The 21,006-nt window shown below is 37.8% G+C and overlaps 4 protein-coding genes and 1 non-coding gene across 7 annotated transcripts; 2 read left to right on the plus strand and 3 right to left on the minus strand.

The window, feature by feature from the left end:
• The first annotated feature begins 1,124 nt into the window (after positions 1–1,124).
• On the plus strand, positions 1,125–9,475 carry LOC106410865 (DNA polymerase zeta catalytic subunit-like). 3 transcript variants are annotated; one of them, XM_048735928.1, is made up of 22 exons: positions 1,125–1,328; positions 1,429–1,511; positions 1,635–1,692; positions 1,769–1,818; positions 1,913–2,025; positions 2,104–2,146; positions 2,261–2,329; positions 2,497–2,640; positions 2,730–2,910; positions 2,990–3,081; positions 3,167–4,637; positions 4,765–4,959; positions 5,113–5,426; positions 5,820–5,962; positions 6,057–6,639; positions 6,703–6,849; positions 6,942–7,214; positions 7,350–7,457; positions 7,576–7,781; positions 7,856–8,159; positions 8,251–8,865; positions 8,957–9,475. In XM_048735928.1, exons 1-22 carry the CDS (start codon positions 1,217–1,219, stop codon positions 9,128–9,130), a joined length of 5,478 nt encoding a protein of 1,825 aa, XP_048591885.1. In that variant the 5' UTR covers positions 1,125–1,216; the 3' UTR covers positions 9,131–9,475. The 3 variants fall into 3 exon arrangements, with proteins under 3 accessions (XP_048591885.1, XP_048591886.1, XP_048591887.1); XM_048735929.1 differs by having other exon boundaries at positions 2,733–2,910; XM_048735930.1 differs by lacking the exons at positions 1,125–1,328; positions 1,429–1,511; positions 1,635–1,692; ... (2 more) ...; positions 2,104–2,146; positions 2,261–2,329 and having other exon boundaries at positions 2,499–2,640; positions 2,737–2,910.
• Positions 9,476–11,080: 1,605 nt separating this feature from the next.
• Positions 11,081–17,192, plus strand: LOC106411018 (mannosyl-oligosaccharide glucosidase GCS1). Its single transcript, XM_013851691.3, has 22 exons — positions 11,081–11,540; positions 11,634–11,707; positions 11,790–12,047; positions 12,144–12,312; positions 12,476–12,562; positions 12,671–12,739; positions 12,868–12,964; positions 13,162–13,244; positions 13,591–13,698; positions 13,816–13,937; positions 14,130–14,237; positions 14,320–14,393; positions 14,690–14,815; positions 15,063–15,130; positions 15,435–15,584; positions 15,661–15,714; positions 15,843–15,899; positions 16,014–16,163; positions 16,269–16,360; positions 16,443–16,552; positions 16,651–16,714; positions 16,796–17,192. Exons 1-22 carry the CDS (start codon positions 11,247–11,249, stop codon positions 16,938–16,940), a joined length of 2,559 nt encoding a protein of 852 aa, XP_013707145.1. The 5' UTR covers positions 11,081–11,246; the 3' UTR covers positions 16,941–17,192.
• Positions 17,193–18,272: 1,080 nt separating this feature from the next.
• Positions 18,273–18,857, minus strand: BNAA07G25000D. Its single transcript, XM_013849822.3, has one exon. It carries the CDS (start codon positions 18,672–18,674, stop codon positions 18,444–18,446), a length of 231 nt encoding a protein of 76 aa, XP_013705276.1. The 5' UTR covers positions 18,675–18,857; the 3' UTR covers positions 18,273–18,443.
• Positions 18,858–19,456: 599 nt separating this feature from the next.
• Positions 19,457–20,904, minus strand: LOC106410829 (60S ribosomal protein L17-2). Its single transcript, XM_013851445.3, has 6 exons — positions 20,806–20,904; positions 20,678–20,714; positions 20,556–20,596; positions 19,900–20,233; positions 19,748–19,815; positions 19,457–19,659 (listed from the first exon to the last, which is right to left on the minus strand). Exons 1-6 carry the CDS (start codon positions 20,887–20,889, stop codon positions 19,615–19,617), a joined length of 609 nt encoding a protein of 202 aa, XP_013706899.1. The 5' UTR covers positions 20,890–20,904; the 3' UTR covers positions 19,457–19,614.
• Positions 20,338–20,470, minus strand: LOC125576809. Its single transcript, XR_007315233.1, has one exon. It is a non-coding gene; the product is annotated as a small nucleolar RNA snoR74 (small nucleolar RNA).
• Positions 20,905–21,006: the final 102 nt, after the last annotated feature.

Raw genomic sequence — 21,006 nt, forward strand, 5'->3', positions numbered from 1 at the left:
AGGAGTGGAGGTAATTAAAGAGGGAGAGACGAAAATTGCAGGGGCGGGGTTTTAAAATATTTTAAAATTCAAACAGGCGCCAAAACTAAAATATATATATATATATATATTTTTTTTTGTCATCTTTTTTTTTGTCATCAATATTTATAACAAAAAGTTTATTATTCCATTTTTTTTTTTTGAATTTTCCGATTTTTTCAAATTTTATCTTGAAATCCCAGAAAATATTAAAAATAGTTTTAAAATAATTATTTTAATCCAAATCTCCACCCTATAATCTTAAACCTTCAATTTAGATTATAAGAGTAATGCCTTTTATTTTAATAAAACATGTTTCGATTATATTTTTTACGGTAAAAGCGTTTATAGTCTTATTCTAAGATATTTTTCTAAACAGTAGTCACTAATGTTAAAATGAGAAAAATGGTGGATAAGATTAGGTCTAGCTTTTAACTTTTAGTTTTTTTTTTTTTTTTGAAAAAAACTTTTAACTTTTAGTTACACACCCATCCTTCTATATATCTACTTCTTTTGTCTTATTAAACATTTAGTAAAATAATCACATTACATGTTTGTTAATATTAAAAAAACAACTGCAACTGTGTTTTTCTAAATGCAGCTCCATGATGGCCTATGATCTTTATCAGCTTTTGGGTTTTAAATTAGTAAACGGACACTGTGCTATTTCATGGCCTATGATCTTTATCAACTCGTTAGTCTACAAACATTAGAGTTATTACAAATATCAGATCTCGAATACAAATGAAATTTGGATATTTCAAGTACCTAAAAATGTATAATGTTTGTTAATATATAAAAGTGGTGAAGTTCTGAATAATTATCGTTTCATAAATGCTTCTATGTATGGTAGTTTAAGAAAGACTCTCTTGACAAGAGAAGTTTCCACTTTCCACAAAAGAAGATTATGTAAACGATTTACCTTCTTCCCAAAGGCAACACAGCGGTTGAAATGATCCAGAGACAAACAATTGATACTATACACATCAAAATAACACTTTCTGATTAATTCTCTTTGGGCCGTCACACAAAGTTCAAATCGACCCACTAACATATCAGGCCCACTAAGTTACTCCACTACCGAACTGAACCGAACCAAACCGCTTGGCTAACTGTCAATTTCGGATTCTGTGGAGACCTAAACCCACCGGCGGGAATCACAATTTCAGGGATCCGACCAAAGTCTCAGAGGGCAGACATGGCTGAGTCTCTGTCGGGTCCGAATGTTTTCAGCTTAAGGATTGTTTCGATCGACTATTACATGGCTTCTCCCATCCCTGCCTATGATCTTTGCTACAACAGCTTCCAAGGTATTAAAAAATAAATAAAGCTTCCACTTTTCACCAACATCATCACCATTCTCGTTTAGATTAAGTTAAAGAAACAATTTTTTGTTGCTGAAATTTGAAGGTGGCGAAGTAAAGGAAGTCCCTGTCATAAGGGTTTATGGTTCCACACCTTCTGGTCAGAAGACTTGTTTGCACATTCATCGTGTAAGCTTATTCATTTCGCCCCAGCTGTCACTAGAACTCGAACTGGTGACCTCTGGTACATGCCAGTATCCTTATTACATTTGTGGCTTCCTTTGAGTTAGAAAACTTTGTTTTCTCTTGCAGGCATTACCATATCTCTATATCCCATGCTCGGATATTCCACTTGATCAGCATAACGGAGGTATGATGAAGCCACCACTCTATCGAATAGTTCAAGCAACCAATAACATGTTTCATGTTTTTTTTCTTTGCTTTAGTTGATGGAATCATACCTACCATATCACTTGAGTTGGAGAAGGCTCTAAAGGTGTGTTTTTTTTTTTTAAATACCAAAAGTTAGCCATGGTTTCTTACACTATGAGCTGCGTTTATGTATCTGTCTACTTGATATGGACTTGTAGCTTAAGGGCAGTGCTGCTTCAAAAAGGCAACATGTTCATGATTGTGAGATTGTTAGAGCTAAGAAGTTTTATGGGTACCACTCAACAGAGGAGGCTTTTGTGAAGATTCACCTGTATCCTTTGTATTTACTTTTGGTGTAGTATCCTTTTAGTTGGCAGTTTCTTGTTTGTTCACCTTGACAGTATAATAGCTACCATCCCCAAGATGTGTCTCGTGCTGCCAGTCTTCTTCTGGTATGAATATTTTGATGAGACCACTCACTCCACCGTTATTCTGTACAATGCACAAAACTCTGTGAAAATAGTATATATTAATAACGATTTTTTTTTTGTCTCCACTCTCTCTAGGCAGGTGCTGTTCTTGGTAGAAGTTTGCAACCTTACGAATCTCATATTCCTTTTATTCTTCAGTTTCTGGTAATCTTTCGTTGTTATGTATTTTCACAAGACATTGTTTAGCGACTTGGTATTCTGTTCACTTCAGCAATTTCACATATGAACATAGCTTCTAGATTGATTATACACTCTGTATTTTTTCTGAAGCTTAAGTCCACTCCTGAAGTTTCTTTGGTTCATTTCTTTAGGTTGACTATAATTTGTATGGAATGGGTCATGTGCATATATCAAAGATGAAGTTTCGTAGCCCAGTGCCTCACCAGTTCCATCCAAGGAAATTTGATTTGGATGATTGTGTGGGACAAGGGATTGACGAAATGGCTAGTACAAAGGTAGATCGTCAAATACTTGAAGCTCGGCAACATATTGTTTGATAGTTAGTTACTATCTTCTTTTATTTCACAATAATGAAACAATGTAGCAGGCAGATTCTAGTGCTGCTGCAAACGTCAGTTTCCCTGTTTGGAGTTTGTCAACAATCCCAGGTCAATGGATGTGGAATCTCTCTGAAGAATCTGATACACCGTTGAGCCAAAGCCAGCATAGTCACCAGTACAGACGTCAGAGTCTCTGTGAACTTGAGGGAGATGCTACTATTAGTGGTAATTCCTGAAACGAAGTATAGTTGTCTCTGTTTCATGTATGAAGAGCCACCCTTTGAACTAGCTCCTTCTTTTGTAGATATTCTCAATCAACAACTTAAGATGTACAACTCCCTCTCACAAGCCCAGTCAGATACTAAGATGGTTCAGTCGCTTGTGGCAATTTGGGAGGTTCATCCTTACTTTCTTAGCTTTATTCTTTTGAAGTTATTTTGTTGGTCTCTTCCCTGACCTAACCTTGTCACTGTTTTCTCAGGAGGAGTATGAAAGGACTGGCGTGTATGATGCACCTATACATCATGATCCTGGCAAACCCTCTGCAGCTGATGTGCTTAAGACTATGTCACATTATATTGGGTTTGAGAATATGCTAAAAGAAATGTACCACGAAGTTGGCATGCCTTCGCCTGATACGAAGGCTACTGCAGTGTCTTCAGCCGTTTCAGAGATGCATGCCAAACCTGAAATTACCGATCCGCAGGCGTTGGGTCATATATTTGGTACAGGGAGTGAGTTTCCTGCATCAGAAAAGCTTTCTCCACTTGATGAGAGTGGAGAAGCATCACTGGAAAATGATGCATATATGAAAACACCCACGGACATAGATATACATGCTGAAATACAAGATGCTGAAGCGTTGGGTCTCTTTAAGTGGTTTGCCTCATCCCAGGCTGCAGAGGACATAAACTCCGACGATGAAATTCTTCGGGAAACAATCCTTAGCCCTCTGGTTCCTTTAGCGTCCATGAACAAGGTTCTTGAAATGGCTAGTACAGATTATCTGAGCCAATCCCAAAAGGAATGTCAAGACATTCTTGATTCTCAGGAGGATCAAATTGACTTGGGGAGTTCGACGAAACCTGTACCTTCATCAGACAAACAATCTATTGACACGGAAGTCTCTAGTGATGTTCCCAATATCTCAACTTCAGATGCATCATACGAAAATTCATTCCAGCGATACAGAAAGAGTGAGTTACATACGACCTTCTCTAGGAGTAGCAAGTCTGTATGGGGGCCTTTACCTTTATCCTTGACTAAAAATCTTCAGAAGGACTTTGACAGTACAAATGCTAGCGATAAGCTTGGTTTACCAAAGATTAGTTCCGACGCCACGAATGAGATGAAGGACAATTTTGATGTTCCAGTCAAAGAACATCAAGCGGATGTTTGTAACACGATTGACGGAAGCGTTTTGGCTGGATATTCGCTGCGGGACTTGATGAGGAAAAAACGATTAGCCCTTGGGGACTCGCCTGGTTCACAACATAAGAAGTTTAAAAAGGTTCTACCACTGACTACAGTGACTCGAGACTCTGGGGATGGGAAGAAAAAGGAGTGCAGTGCTACTCTTTCTGCAGAAGTTAGTGATGCAGGAAATTGTGAGTTTAATATATCCACTCAGTCATCTGAACTTCATTCTGCTGATAGATGTTCGGCTAAAGAGACAGCAGCTGAAGACAGTGATGAAGCTTCGAGGAAATTTTCATCTGCCAGTGCTCCACTTTGTAAAGAATCACAAACTGTGGAATCAGGAATATTGGTGTCTAGCAATAAACTTGTGGGGAATGATATAAATAATGTCCAAAAATCTGGGGATGAGCAAGAGTTAACTGCCAATGTAGCTGTTGAGACAGGAAGATTAATATGCCTAACCTTAAGCAAGAAGCCTCCTTCACTCGATTGCTTAAGTGCTGGACTGCAGGATTCTTCACGTGATGGATATGGTACTTTTACTCATCTTGTTCTGATTCTAGTGCTAGTTTGTGCTACTTACAAATATATAAATTTGAAGTTAGGTCTTCTCTTTATCTTATGTTACTTCTGATATCTTGTTGTTTCTTCTCTTGGAAGAGGGGAGTTCCAAAGAGATCTCATTTTTTTCCAAGGAGGACACTGAAGTCAACGAAAAGAAACACCTTTCCAAAGGAGCTTCCCTTGGTATTCCCATGCATCATCTCAATGACGGCTCAAGCCTTTACCTACTGACCCCTGCCTTTTCACCCCCTCCTTTGGATTCTGTTTCACAATGGATATCGAATAACAAAGGTATTGTGTATAGTTACATCCTCTAAAAGGTTCAATATACGTTGCTTATAGCCCATTTGCCACTGTTCCTGATTAAGATAATAGTTACTGTGTTGGATGTTGTAAACGCAAGTGAAAATGATGTTTGTGTTTTGAACTTTTTGAATTTTCCAGGTCCAGTGGACTCTAGTATTGCTTCAGAAAAACAAACGTTAGGAGATGATCATGTAATGTCTGTGTCTGAGCACGTGGAGCAGCATGATAACGTTTTTGTGAATTCAGAATCAAATGCTTATACGGAGTCTGAGATAGATCTGAAAAGCAAAGGAAAGAATCCTAACCTTAATTTGCAGACCACTGTTTCACAAGAGATGTCTCAGCTCTCAGGTCCTGATGGGAAATCAGGGGCCACTCCCTTAAGTCAAATTGGATTCCGAGATCCTGCGAGCATGGGCGCTGGGAAACAGCTTACAGTGCTGAGTATAGAGGTGCTTTAACTCAATCTCTTTTTGTGAAGTTACACATAATTAGTCATGTACATTTTGAATTTCATATATTAACCCTCATTTCATGTTTATCAATTCATGCCACATTTGCCATTTCTCGAGCCTCATAGCGAGCAACATGATGTTCTGTTTTCATTGTGATGATCTTACAGTTAATAGAGTAATAATCATTTGTTCAATGCTTGAGGATACTTGGACTTAGAAAGTAAAATGTGCAGCTCGTTAAGTAGTTTGTCTTAGTACATTTATTATGATGTATGTTGTTTAATGCTTTTATTAAAATTCTCTATGTGGTAAAAATGAATGCCCTTACTTTAGGATGATGTTTTCTGGGAAAGTGTTCGTTGATATATGTCAATATCTATAAAATTACAGGTTCATGCAGAGTCTAGAGGGGACCTTCGACCTGATCCACAATTTGACTCTGTCAATGTCATAGCTCTCGTCGTGCAGAATGATGATAATTTTGCAGCTGAAGTATTCGTACTTTTATTTAGTCCAGATATCGTTTCTCAGAGGTAAACTACTTATATTTTTCAGCTGAAGTATTCGTGCTTTAGTCATTTCCTTCTCTAAGATGCTTTTCGATCTTGCTATTGTATCCCACTACAGAAATGTTGATGGCCTCTCTGGATGCAAGTTGTCTGTCTTCCTTGAAGAGAGGCAACTATTCAGATATTTTATAGAGACTTTATGTAAATGGGATCCGGATATTCTCGTGGGCTGGGATATACAGGGTGGATCCCTTGGTTTTCTAGCTGAAAGGGCTGCACAGCTTGGTATAAGATTTCTCAATAATATCTCCAGGACACCAACGCCAACCACGAGAAATGATTCAGATAATACGAGAAACCTTGGTAACAGTCTGCAGCCAGATCCATTAGTAGCTGGTCCTGATCAAGTGGAAGAAGTGGTGATTGAGGACGAGTGGGGCCGCACGCATGCCAGTGGTGTTCATGTTGGAGGTAGAATTGTTCTCAACGCGTGGCGTTTGATCCGCGGGGAAGTGAAACTCAACATGTACACTATCGAAGCTGTGTCGGAGGCTGTTTTGAGGCGGAAGATTCCGTCGATCCCGTATGAAGTATTGACACAGTGGTTCTCAAGCGGTCCTGCAGGTGCAAGATACCGATGCATAGAGTATGTGATACGCAGAGCAAATTTGACACTTGAGATAATGAGCCAACTTGACATGGTATGTACATTTTTTCAGCTTGATTTATATGTAATTTGTATCCTACTAAATCATCGTTTGCAGATAAATCGCACCTCAGAGCTTGCTCGTGTATTTGGCATCGACTTTTTCTCAGTTCTCTCCCGAGGTTCCCAATACAGAGTGGAATCCATGCTTCTGAGATTAGCACATACACAAAATTATCTTGCTATTTCTCCAGGAAACCAACAGGTTCGTTGTATCAGCATCCATAATAGATGGCCTTGCAGTTAAATCTTTAAAACATTTTCACGCCTTTCTAACTAAATCATGTTACTATGTAGGTTGCTTCTCAGCCAGCTATGCAGTGTGTACCTCTTGTGATGGAACCAGAATCTGCCTTCTACGATGATCCTGTTATCGTGTTGGACTTTCAATCACTTTACCCTTCAATGATTATAGCATATAATCTGTGCTTTTGTACATGCCTTGGAAAACTTGCTCATTTGAAGATGAACACCCTTGGTGTCAGCTCATACTCTCTAGACCTTGATGTTCTTCAGGATTTTAGTCAGATCCTGCAGACCCCAAACGGTGTTATGTACGAGTCACCAGAGGTAATGTGCATTGCTTTTCTTGAGTAAATTAGATCTTGAATCTAAAGTCGTCATATTCAATACAAACCAATGATCTCATTTCCCTAAAGCATCATTAGCTTAAGCATAACAGTCACCTCCTCTTCTTACATGTAGGTGCGCAGAGGAATACTACCGAGGCTGCTGGAGGAAATTCTATCTACAAGAATAATGGTGAAAAAAGCAATGAAAAAATTGACTCCTTCAGAAGCAGTTCTTGGTCGGGTATGGTTATTATCTTGATCAGAGTCCGTACTTAATATTATGACTAGTGATTCTGAGCTCATCTACAAACGTTTTCTGCATTTTTTCTAAAAATAAATGGTATTTGTTTTTCTTTCAGATATTTAATGCGAGACAGCTTGCTTTAAAGCTGATAGCAAATGTGACGTATGGCTATACTGCTGCTGGCTTCAGTGGTCGAATGCCTTGTGCAGAGCTGGCAGATAGTATCGTCCAGTGCGGTCGTAGCACGCTTGAGAAGGCTATTTCGTTCGTCAATGCCAATGAGAATTGGAACGCGAGAGTTGTATATGGCGACACAGATAGGTACATTTCCATATTACAGTTTCTTTATTTGCTTCTTCCGTGTGGCCTCATGCGTGTTTAATTACTTGTGTTAGTATGTTTGTCCTCCTCAAAGGACGAACTGTTAAAGAAGCTTTTGAAATCGGACAAGAGATTGCATCTGGAATCACTGAAATGAATCCATACCCAGTCACTCTGAAGATGGAGAAAGTCTACCAACCTTGTTTCCTTCTTACGAAGAAGCGTTATGTCGGGTACAGTTACGAAAGTCCCGATCAGGACAAGCCTACGTTTGATGCAAAAGGTATTGAAACTGTTCGGAGAGACACTTGTGAAGCTGTTGCAAAAACTATGGAGCAGTCATTGAGACTCTTCTTTGAAAAGAAGAACATCTCTATGGTACAAAATTTGATTTCTTCCCCTCTTCTTAAATTATCAGCTGACAACTGAAGTGGCTTGCTTACACTGCTTTTCTCTTTTGATTCTGCAGGTTAAGTCCTACTTGTATAGACAGTGGAAACGGATACTACAAGGGAGAGTGTCTCTTCAAGATTTTGTCTTTGCAAAAGAAGTTCGGTTGGGGACTTACAGCGCAAGAGACTCTTCACTCCTTCCTCCAGCAGCTATTGTGGCAACCAAAGCAATGAGAGCAGACCCTCGGACAGAGCCACGGTACGCCGAGCGAGTGCCTTACGTTGTGATCCATGGGGAGCCAGGAGCTCGCCTTGTCGATATGGTGGTGGACCCGCTGGTTCTTTTGGACATCGATTCGCCTTACCGGTTGAATGACTTGTACTACATCAGCAAACAGATTATACCAGCGTTGCAGAGGGTGTTTGGACTTGTGGGTGCGGATTTGAACCAGTGGTTTTTGGAGATGCCGCGTCCCACCAGAAGCTCTCTTGGTCAACGTCCCTTGAACTCTAGAAACTCGCACAAAGCTAGGATTGATTATTTTTATCTCTCGAAACATTGCCTCTTGTGTGGAGAAGTTGTTCAGGACTCTGCTCAGTTGTGTAACCGGTGCCTGAAAAATGGTGGTGCTGCTGCAACCATTGTTTGGAAGACTTCGAAATTGGAGAGAGAGATGCAACACTTGGCCACGGTAAGTACTCCACATCTAACATTTAAATGAGAGAGTGAATCTCTGTAGATGACTTGCTTTTTTTTTTTAATATTGATCATCTTATTTGCAGATATGTAGACACTGTGGTGGGGGAGACTGGGTGGTGCAGTGCGGAGTGAAATGCAATTCCCTTGCGTGCTCAGTCTTTTACGAGAGGAGGAAAGTTCAGAAGGAGCTTCGTGGCCTCTCCTCCATTGCTACTGAGAGTGAGCTCTACCCTAAATGCATGGCTGAGTGGTTCTGACCTTGTCACCTCGGAAGTTGATTGCTTATGTATTATATGTTGTGATCAAAGAAGCATTTTCGTCAAGGACTTGTGGACATGGATGTAAAGATAGGAGTACAATGATCAACGTGAATCTCTGTGTAAATTGTAATGTAGATCTCTGTGTTGTTGTGCAAGTCCGAGTATATAAGCAAATCTTTTTCTAAAAAAGAAAGAGAAATTCATTTTTTAGGCAGAACAATTATATTCTATGTTTATAAAAGTCCAATGCTTTTTATTACTTGTATGGCAGACGTTCGAACCTGCAGATACATGTATGAACCAATACTGTAATGAGCTTTGATAATTAGAGGGTTAAACTAATTAGTGCTTATTTTTTTTTATCTAATTCATGCGTTTTAATCCACACATGTTATATATTTATATTGTCTATTATTTTAATACGTTTTTGATAAAGTTTACAAGTACATAACCAACAAATGATGGATGTAAAAAAAAACAACAAATGGGGTGATTACTATATAAATTTTATACTTATATACTTGTTTACTCTATACTTGTTTTGTACTTCCGAATAATTTAACTAGATTACTTGCTATTTGATTTGATCAAACTAGGGGCGTTCAATCTGGATATCGGTTCGTTTTTTTCGGTTTTCGGTATTTCGGTTAGTAAAAAATAACTACTATTCTAAATCTATATTTACTTCGGTTCGGTTCGGTTTATATACCGTCAGTTTTCCGTTTATTCGGTTTTATACCAAAAAACATAATTTCTTTTTTTGAGATAATATTGTATGAATTTTAGAGTCATATTATCAACACAATCATTTATTAAAAATATATTACATGTTCAAATAAATGAACAAAAAAATAAAATGTTTTTACCATCAAATAAAATATTCAAATCTATAACTAAAATCAAAGCTTGCAATTTTGAAAATAAAAATATGAAACAAAAAAGAAACATGAAAGAAAAGTTTTTCCACTCTTCCATATTTAGTGTTCATTAAAGTCATGCTTTTTCAATTGAAAATTTTCCATTAATTATTGTCCATCAAATTTATAATCTTCATATTAATTTAGTGAATACTAAAATAAATCAAAAAGATCAAAAAAAAACTTAGAAAATAAGATGTCTGAATTGCGATGTATTGTTATTTAGTTATAGTTCAAGTGTTTTACAAATTAAGATTTTTTATTACTATAAATTTATGGTAATAGTTATTAACACAAATTTAACTTATGTAACAAATAGATTTTCATGTATTGTTATAAAATAGATACATATTTACATGTTTCTACTTTTAATCGGTTTTGTTCGGTTTATTCGGTTTAATCGGTTATATACCAAACCATATCCAAATCCTACGGTTTTTATAAAATTATATCCATTCGGTTTATATGGTATATACCAAAGCCAAACCATATTATCTATTTCGGTTCGGTTCGATACGGTTCGGTTTTACCATATTAAACAGGCCTAGATCAAACCAACTATTCGACTTTACATATCAACTATCAAGTACCGACAAAATAGCAAGTACACAGCAAGTAAAGAATAGTGTACAATGGTTTATGAGGAAGATATGGTTTGTTATTAGTGAAATCGTCTATAGTAATTAGTATACAATGTAACATTAAATTTTTTGAGTAAGATAGGAAATAAAAAGATATAATTTCATGTAATGTAAACATAATTTTGGTGGTCATTGTAGGTTGAATTTATGAAGTTCACATTTGACAGTACTTCTTACACTATGCTAAAGATTTCACATAAATTTTTTTTATAATACGATTTTACGAGATTTGAACCACAAATTTTTTAGTATAAAAACATTAATAAATTTTTAGTCAAACTATAAATTTCCGTCGAAAAAGCCTAAACTTAGATTCAAATTGAAATAATTTAACCCTCTGAAAAAAGTATATAGAATGATAATCTTGCTGAGAAAACTGATCCCGTATCAGTTAGGACTTATTAGGAGTTTAATTAGAGGAAAAATACGATTGGTCAAAGTCAACCCTTCACACTCTCCCTCCCGACTCCACTGATCGTAGCAATCAATCACAAGGCCCAAATCGTTCATAAGTTTATCGATCCGCATTCTCTCCGACCTCCCGTTCCTGCGATCATGACCGGAGCAAGCCGTCGGAGCGCGCATGGTCGCATCAAATCATCATCATCATCTTCCGGCGGCGATTCGCTTCGTTATCCACCGAGCATCCGCCGAGGAGGCAAAGGCAAGGAGCTCGTGTCGATCGGCGCTTTCAAGTCGAATCTCAAGATACTGGTTGCGTTAATGCTTTTGGGGATCGCAATCATCTACTTCGTCATCAATCGAATCGTTGTTAGCCACGAGTCACAGAAGCAGCCGCCTAGGGTTATCACTCCTTTCCCTGCTCCGAAACTCATGGATTTGTCTATGGTATACACTCCAATTCTTATATCGACGATTCGTTCATTTGCTTCTTCTTGTTGGGAGAAATTGAATTGAAATGAATCGTATGTGTGTTATCAGTTCCAAGGTGAGCACAAGGAGAGCTTGTACTGGGGAACGTATCGTCCTCATGTTTATTTTGGAGTTCGTGCGAGGTAAGATAGAGAGAGAGAGAGTTACAGTTCTTGTGTTATGTGAACTTTGGGTCCTTATTGTACTTACATATGGCAAATGCAGAACTCCAGAGTCACTTGTAGCTGGCTTGATGTGGCTTGGTGTTAAAGACGAGATGTATGTTATGCGCCATTTCTGTGAGAACTCTGATGATTTAAGCTCATTTGGATGGAGGGAACACAATGGGCGTGATTTTGGGAGGCAGGAGCTGGTTGAGAACGATATGATTTTGGAGACTAGTTTTGTCAAGTCAAAGGGTGATGATGGTAGCTTTGGTTATGGAGGGGATTGGTCTGTTCGGATCGATGTTAAAAATAAAGGGTATATTGCTGATTTTTCACTAGTGTGTTCTGCTTTTTGTATTGCACTGTGGACTGAGTGACGAAGTTTTTGTTGTTTTTCGTTGACATTGACTAGGTTGAGTGGTGATGCAAAGAGAAGCGCGCATCTCTTCTTTTATCTAGCTGATGAAGGTGGCAGTGTTCTGAATCTAGGCCGAGATGCTTTAGATTTTCAAGGGAGCTCTCTCCTGGTTTCTGGTTCACGTGAAGATGTAGGAGATTGGCAGATACACTTAAGATCAGAGGTATTTTTTCACTTGAATTGCTCTTTAGAGACCTTAGGATTTGTTTAGCTGTCTCTGCTGTAAGTGGATCTGTGTGTGATTTGACATTCTGGTGTTATGTTTCGTATGTTCATCCCCTGATGCTCATCTGGATGTAACCATTTTAATTGTTCTTTAACTGCAGAATCAGCTGGAGACACATTATTCTGGTTTTAAGACGCCTCACATATATAATCTGTCTGATCTAGTTCAGCGAAATCTCGCTCTGCAGGTCTGCTAGTTTTTCAGTTCATTACTTATTTGAAAGAGCCCAATGTAGTTGATTATATTTTCTATGAAGATGGCAATGATTAATGTCTCTTGGCTTGTATGTTTTCAGGCTAGGAAGTTTGGACGACTTCAGCTCTCTGACACATCAGAGGATTCTTCCAACATTTACGTCTTTCAGGTAATCAGTCTTAATGAGATGTATTTGTGTATACTGTTGTATAAATAACACGAATGTTCTTAATCCCTATGGAATCTATGATCAGTATGTTCGCCGTTTCCAGTGTCAACATTTCTTTTGTCATACAGATTTCTGGGAAGCTTCCATTTACCATAGATATTCCCTTCGTCTCCGGGATCAGAGGAGAAAGTTCAAACGTGGAAAAACGTCTAACAAGTCTTACAGGTTAATTACATGTAACTGCTTCACTAGGGATTACTAATTATATGTATCCGCTGTGAGCTATCTTTTTTGTCTCCGGCAATGAAAATTTTCAACATGGAAAACATTTTGAACACTAATGTCGTCGATATTGTCTAATTTTATTGTATTTACGCTGAGTTTGATATATATATATATATATATATATATATTTCATGTAGGTTTACCACTCTCTGATCTACTTAGAAAAAAACATAGAGAATTTGATGCAAAGTTTACCGAATGCTTCAACATTTCTGAAGAGGTACGTTACTTTTTTTATAAAATGTAGGGACTTCAGTTACCCATGCTAATAGATGATCTTTTAGCGCATTCATAGGTCTTGTGTCATAGATGATCTTGATGTAGTTGTGAACTTATCTCCACTAACAACATTGTCTGGATAAATTTTCTGTATTTACTGTAGCACTTTCATTGTTTACCGTTCAGAGCCTCCTTCCACTAGGAATAATTCCTCTCACTATTCTTATGTGCATTTCTGTTTCTTCTCAGTGGCCAGCATATGTTGTCATAATGTACATATAGTTTATGATTTGCATCGATGTCTACAGACCAGATAGGATCTCAATCTCAGTTTCTTGTGGTTCCAGCATGATTCAGAAACAGTGAGGGTTGGCAAGACTGCGATGGCAAACATGATTGGTGGCATTGGTTACTTCTATGGTCAATCAAAAATTTATGTTCCCAAAAGCAGCCAGGCAAGTATTTCCGTCATGTTTATTGTGTATCAATTTTTTTCTCATTTTATGTTCTTCCCATCTGCAAACTAAGTAAGACCTCTCACAGAATCATACAGTTAATATCTTCTATTGCAGCCTGAAAGTGGGGATAATCACTTGCTATATTGGCCAGCCGAGCTGTACACAGCCGTTCCAAGCCGGCCTTTCTTTCCTAGGGGCTTTTTGTGGGATGAAGGTTTCCATCAATTGTTGATCTGGTATGTTCTTATTGATCATTTGTACGTTGAAGATTTCTTTGCTATGATTCTGTTGTGATTCTTTCTTAAATTGATTCTCTGAAAGGAATGTTCTTTTTTTTCCCATAGAAAATACCACATTACAGAGTAAATAGCTATAACCATCCTACTGGTTGATCATTCTTTTGAGTATGTTGTGTGGGCTGTGAGCAGGCGCTGGGATTTTCGTATGACCTTGGATATCGTTGGACACTGGTTAGACCTATTGAACATAGATGGATGGATTCCGCGTGAGCAAATTTTAGGTGCTGAAGCTCTGAGGTATTTTACAGTCCCCCCTAGCCTTGGTAGTCATAGTTATTGACATTATTGTAAATGTTTTTGAGAGTGTCTTTAACTGCAGTAAGGTTCCAGAGGAGTTCGTAGTTCAGTACCCGAGTAATGGCAATCCACCAACACTATTTTTAGTGATACGTGGTAAGAATCTGCTGTACTTATGCCTGCGTTTTCTTTTATCATGGCTCTCGAGTTATTTATTCTAGTTTATTCTAATGGCAACCCTTGATCAGCAATATCCTTATTAGCTTCCTTCTGTTTACTTATATTTATGTTCCTTTTACTATTAGATGTTTATAACGTCTTCGCCAAGATCATATGAGTGCTTTCACTTAGCTACTCAGTTTCTGGATTAAAAAATGTAACCTATTTATGTAGAGTTAGAAAAAGGTTTCAAAATCAATATAATTCCATGTAGTGACAATCTTCTTTTCCAGATCTAATAGATGGTATAAAGACGGAAAAGTTTATCGCATCAGAAAAGGATGAAATATTGTCATTCCTTGAGCGGGCTTCTGTTCGCTTAGATGCATGGTTTCAGTGGTTTAATACTTCCCAGACAGGTAACATCATTGTTATCTACTAGTTATCTGTTGTAAACCAGTTTATAGATTTACAGGCTCATTTTAGCATTCAACTGCTCTGTGTTTTAGAGTTTGTAGTATCTTAAGTGACTATTGTTTACAATCACAGTTGGATCACTAGTTGTTAATCGTGACCACTAGATGTGACTAGCTCTTGTCTTCAGCTGGTACTACAGTCTTAAGCTACTTCATATATTATGTTTTTCATGGCTTGGTTAAATACTAGGAAAGGAGAGAGGAAGCTACTTTTGGCATGGCAGAGACAACACAACAACTCGAGAACTTAACCCAAAGGTACTGTTTTTCTATTTCTCTTGAAAATGCTATTGCAAGCTATATTATACTGCAAGTCTCGAGTCCCAAATGATAGGGTTTTCTCTAACGCAACGTTCATCCATGTGCTCTTTACCAATATATGATAACAATGATTGAAGAGTTTTTGCTGTGGTACCATATATTTTAATGATAAGATGTCTCAGAATTCTTCTGTCTGGGCGATGTTTTTAAGTAGGCTAACTGCTTAGTTCAGTTCTTATCTGCGGATTTGGCAGTTCCATTGACGTATTTTCAGAGATATAGTGTCTTATATTTTTTGCAGACGCTTTCCTCGGGGCTGGATGATTATCCCCGGGCCTCGCACCCAAGTGAAGATGAGCGACACGTTGATCTTAGATGCTGGATGTACCTCGCTGCAGATTGCATGCATTCCATCACAGAGCTTTTAGGAAAAGACGATAAATTTTCAAAGGTTAGCACAAATAGATGGCCAACGGGATGTCTCCCTTATTTTTTTCCTTCACATGTTACTGACGTAAATCCTGCAGGAGGATTACAATTCAACTGCCACGCTGCTTTCAAATTTCGATCTTCTGAATCAGGTCTACTCTCTATCTGATGTCAATTTTTTCTCTTTTATTAATAATGACGCTGTAGTTGGTATATATATATAACCTCATTTTAAAGCACATGATTGCATTTTTCTTTACATATTCTCGTTTCTGCGCAGATGCACTATGATAAGGACCATGGGGCTTACTTTGACTTTGGTAATCATACGGAAAAAGTAAGAGAAGCTTCATAATTTAATAAGCTTAAGTATCATTTTTGTCATAGAGAAGAATAAAATAGGATTCTTAGTCTTTTCGTTAAACCAGATGTTGCGTTGATTGATCCACAGGTTAAGTTAGTATGGAAGGAGGTAATTTCAGAAAATGGTCACCTATCTCGACAGCTTGTAAGGAAGACTTCTGGAAAACCAAAGTTAAGATTGGTTCCTCAAGTCGGTTATGTCAGTTTCTTTCCCTTCATGTCTAGAATCATCCCAGCTGTGAGTTTTTGTGCTAATATCTATTCCGTTATCCGTGATCTTTGAAACCTTTATGGACCAGTTACTTTATAATCTAAATCTTCACATATTTTTTGGTCGGTATAGGAATCTCCAATCCTGGAGAAACAGCTTGATCTCATTTCAAACAGGAGCATATTATGGAGTGACTATGGATTAGTTTCGCTTGCCAAAACCAGGTGAGCTCACAAGGACGAACATAACCAGTTCAGAAATTTAGTTCTTCCATGCATGATAAGAAAGAATATTTTTTTGGTGCAGTTCGATGTATATGAAACGTAACACTGAGCATGATGCACCATATTGGAGAGGTCCTATATGGATGAACATGAACTACATGATTCTTTCATCTCTGCACCATTACTCTACAGGTACTTTCCTCTCCTTTTACTTAGTAAAGAAGTCCGACATTACTCTACATGGCTTCTGTCATATTCATTTGGTTTACCTTGTGTCCAATTTCTTGCAGTGGATGGGCCATATAGCGACAAAGCAAGAGCAATTTACAAGGAACTAAGGAGCAATTTGATAAGGTATATAATATATACATAGATGTCTGTGGTATCTGCGATAGAAGTTTCGAGTGATAATAACTTGAAACATACTAAAAACAGGAACGTGGTTAGAAACTATTATGAGACGGGGTACATCTGGGAACAGTATGATCAAGATAAGGGAACAGGCAAAGGCACGCGTCTCTTCACGGGCTGGTCTGCACTTACCTTGTTAATAATGTCCGAAGAGTATCCTATCTTTTGAAATCTCTTCATCAAAACTTGAGGAAAGAAAGTTAAAACTACAGACATGTTAGTTAGAAGATCAGTTTTGATGTGTTTAGGTCTTCTGTTTCTGTATTCGATTCATAGTTGGTTTATAGAGAACATGCTGTCACAGATCTAACTTTGGTCGAGGCATGTCCCAGACTTGTGTACGTGTTATGCCCAAAATGACACTATCAAATGTTGGCATAGATATAGCAGAGAATCATATAGATTATTGTGGTATTTACTGCTTCATTTTTTGATTCCAGAGCCTACAAATGATTGAACAATTCCGAAACATAACACGTCAGGATTAGTATCAAAACCTCTGTAATAGAGTCTGGACACGAAAAGAAGATCATCTTGCCCTTTTTTTTGAATAAAAAGACATGACCTTTTGCTTTTTGGAGATAGAGAAGAAGTCACTTCCTCTCCTATGCCTTCTCTCATATCTCTGTTCGTCAATCTCTCTTCCCCTTAAAAAAGACACTTCCCTTCACACCTCTCTCGAGGCAATGTGCAATATCTTCGAAAACGATGAAAACAAAGTTAAAGAATTCGCTACTACTAAATGGTTGAATCATTCGAAGAAGCTCCTCAATAGCTTAACTTGCACAAGAAGAACTACTTTTGATAACGAAGAATAAGAGCCATGTGGAAACTTGCATAAGAAGAACATTGCCCAGTCGCTATCTCCTTCTCCTTCGAACGGTCCCAACACATCTCATTTCGATGTCTTGAAAGACCAGTTATGCAGAGACGAGACACGAATTATTATGTACTTCTTGCAAGTGAAGGGGAAGTTCCCACCCTACTATGTCGAAGCATTGTGCAATGTACTTGAACACGATGAAGAGAAAGTGAAGGTATACGTTATTAGAAAATGGTTGGATCAATCAGAGAAGCTCATCGATAGCTTAGCTTGTTCTTCTCCATAATATTTGGTTGATTAAAAATAATCAAAAACTTTACATTTAAATTTTGATCATTGCTTTTCTATTACATGTGTTACTGTTTACGATGATCTTTAAGAGCCATTTCGCCTGACCGTGAACCTTCAGATTGTGGAGCTCTAGATTATCTTTTAACATAGTGATAGTGAATTGTTAGATCCCCGTTCTGGGTGAGAGTTAACATGTAAATCGACAGTTAATCATGTTATCAATCTCATTTATCAATAATGGAGAAACCTCTTCTTTTTTTTGCTAATTGCATAACCAGTTTTAACATGATTACCAAAAAAATTGCATAACCAGTTTACCAATTACCACTTCTGTTTGATTAATAGCTAGTTTAAGGAGTCTCTTATTATTTTGCTGATGAGCGGATGATTTTTCTCCTTTGTTTTTATTTATTTATAACCAACCATTACTTTTACTTTTTTTTTTGTTTGGTGAAACCATTGCTTTTACATTATTTCCATCTACAAGACAATAATAAAATACTTGATAATTACGAAGATGCAACCAGTAAAAACGACATCACTAGACATTGTGAAAAATTACCAGCAGCTAAGTTCAAGAGCTTCTTGGAAACGCTTCTCAAGTGTAGCGGGATCGCCAAAGACTAGGCGGCTGAGACCGACCTCTTCACTGTCCGATGTCTTCTTCCATGGCAAAAGAAGATCGAACATACGTCTCGACTTAAAGACTGGCGATGATGGAGACTGATTTGTCGTTTTGTGGCTAATCAGAGGATGTGAAAGTATGAGCATTGCAGCTGATGGCGCCATTGATGAGGGCTCAGAAAATCTTTGAACTATAAAGAACTGGTGATTGTTTTTGATCTGGATTTTGGAGGATGCATGTGTGCGTCAATATATATACACACAATAATTGTTGGGAACAGATAGACATGCAAAAATTAAAGTGATGGAGGAGAGTAGTTTTCTGTGGTAGCCGCTGAATTGATTGGACGGAAATACTAAAATAGTTATATTAAAATAGTTATATGTAATAGAAAACTATGGCATGTGGTTTAACAAGTCTTGCTTGTGTCAAAACTATGTAACGTAGGAGTTGCACACGCAGTTCCTATGGGCGGCAACTGATTTTTTTCTTTAATTTTATAAGAAATTTATTAATATAATAATTATTTCAAATTTTCCGAAATAATTTAAGAGTTGAGGTCCAAATCCGTTATATTGAGATCAAAAAGGCTAAACTGCTTCATGACAGCGAAATGTAAAAGGTTTGGAACCAAGGGGAAAGGTGATGTTAGGTAACTGTTTGATTCTCGTGGAACAACAGCTTTCGTTACTGATTTTTTGTCACAGGACGAATCAGGCAGGAATCAGAAGGATGGGTGTGAAACAAGCTGAACTACAGGCACAGCCTAATAATCATAGGAGAGAGTCGGGGAAGAAGGTGAAACAGACGATGATCTCAGAGCTAGACGAGTACAACGTAAAGACAGCGACTTGGTTCTATTGTCTAAGCGATTGAGGATGACAAAAGGACACGAAGAACATTTGTGAAGACAGGGTAGTTAAATGATCTAGAAGGCAGATAGAAATTTAGCAAATAATATTAAGATAGAATAAAATACTGCCAGCACAAAGATTAATAGTTTCATAACATTGAATAATCCAAGAAAATCTATCCATTGTCTTGCAAAGGGATCAAAATCTCTTTCAGGAACACAAAAAGTAGAAACCAAAAAACAAAGAAAGCTTAGGCAGATGATTTCTTCGACTTGGCTGCCAACTGAGTCTCCGGCTACAATTATCAAAAAAACACAAACAAAATGAGAATCAATCTTATCAAGAGACTAATCCTGATATTAAAATTAGATTAGAGCAATTACCTCTTTCTTGACAGACTCTTCCTTCTCTGACAAAATCAACTCAATGTGACATGGGTTGGACATGTAAGCTGCAGTCAAAGCAAAGACCAAATGAGTCATTATATCCAAGAGAGAAACATTTCAAGACAATTATGAAAACTCAAAAGACTTACGGTTGATTCTTCCATGAGCACGGTAAGTCCTTCTCCTCTGCTTAGCAGCCTGGTTCACTTGGATATGCGAAATGAATAGCGCATCAACATCCAAACCTTTCACCTCAGCATTGCTCTCAGCATTCTTGAGCAAATCAAGAACGAACTGAGCAGACTTAGCAGGCCAACGTCCTTGACCATTGGAGTGCCTGTTCTTAGCTTGAGCAGTCCTTCCAACACCTCTGCAGAAACGGGTGAAGGGGATCGCCTGCTTGTGAGCTATCACATCCTCAAGGTACCTCTTGGCCTTGAGCAATGGTAGCTTCCTGATAGCGTGCGCTGTTTCCCGAGTGTTCTGTTTCAAACAAAAAAACTATGAGAACTAATCAACAGAACAAGAATGTGGCATCATCATTAACTGAACAACTACTCACTATAACTCTACACATCAACTATAATCAATGTACCATCATGTACTGAATCTTTAAAGCTATAAGAAAATGAAACTAAGATTCACCCAATCACGATGACCAATTCAATGTCCCTGAAGTATACGTTAGATCTGTAAATTGCTTCAAACCTCTGCTTTTTCTCAATCAGGTTTAATCTCTACAGTTCTCCTAATCTCAAATCTAACTAACTTTAAAACAGACGAAAGAGAGAGAGAGTTTATATACCTTGAAGTGAACCCTAAGATCGGATCCTCTAGCCTTGCAAGCTGCAATCATCAAAAAGCAAGTTAATCAACCAAAAAAATCGAATATAAAAGAGTGAAATGGTAGTGAGAAGGGAGCTTTACACTTGGTCTGATTGTCAGGTTCTTGCGAGTACTTCACCTGCGAAATAGCAAACGCGGTATAAGAAAACCATAAGTACGATTCGAGAGAGAGAGAGATGATGATGTGAGAGAGAGCTTAAGGAAGTTACCATGGCTGCGGCTAACGGAAGGAAACGGCTGCAGAAGCGATTCGAGTAAAGTTGTGAAGAGACTTTATAGTGCGAAAACGGCATTAACCCTAAAATATAGCGGAAACCTAGTTTTTTTCTATTAACATGGGCCTGCTTTTGTCCCTAGGATATAGCTTAATGGGGCCTTAAATAGCCCGTTAAGACTTTATGAGCCTTATT

The sequence above is a fragment of the Brassica napus genome, chromosome A7 (genome assembly GCF_020379485.1).
Source record: "Brassica napus cultivar Da-Ae chromosome A7, Da-Ae, whole genome shotgun sequence".
Lineage (NCBI taxonomy): Eukaryota > Viridiplantae > Streptophyta > Magnoliopsida > Brassicales > Brassicaceae > Brassica > Brassica napus.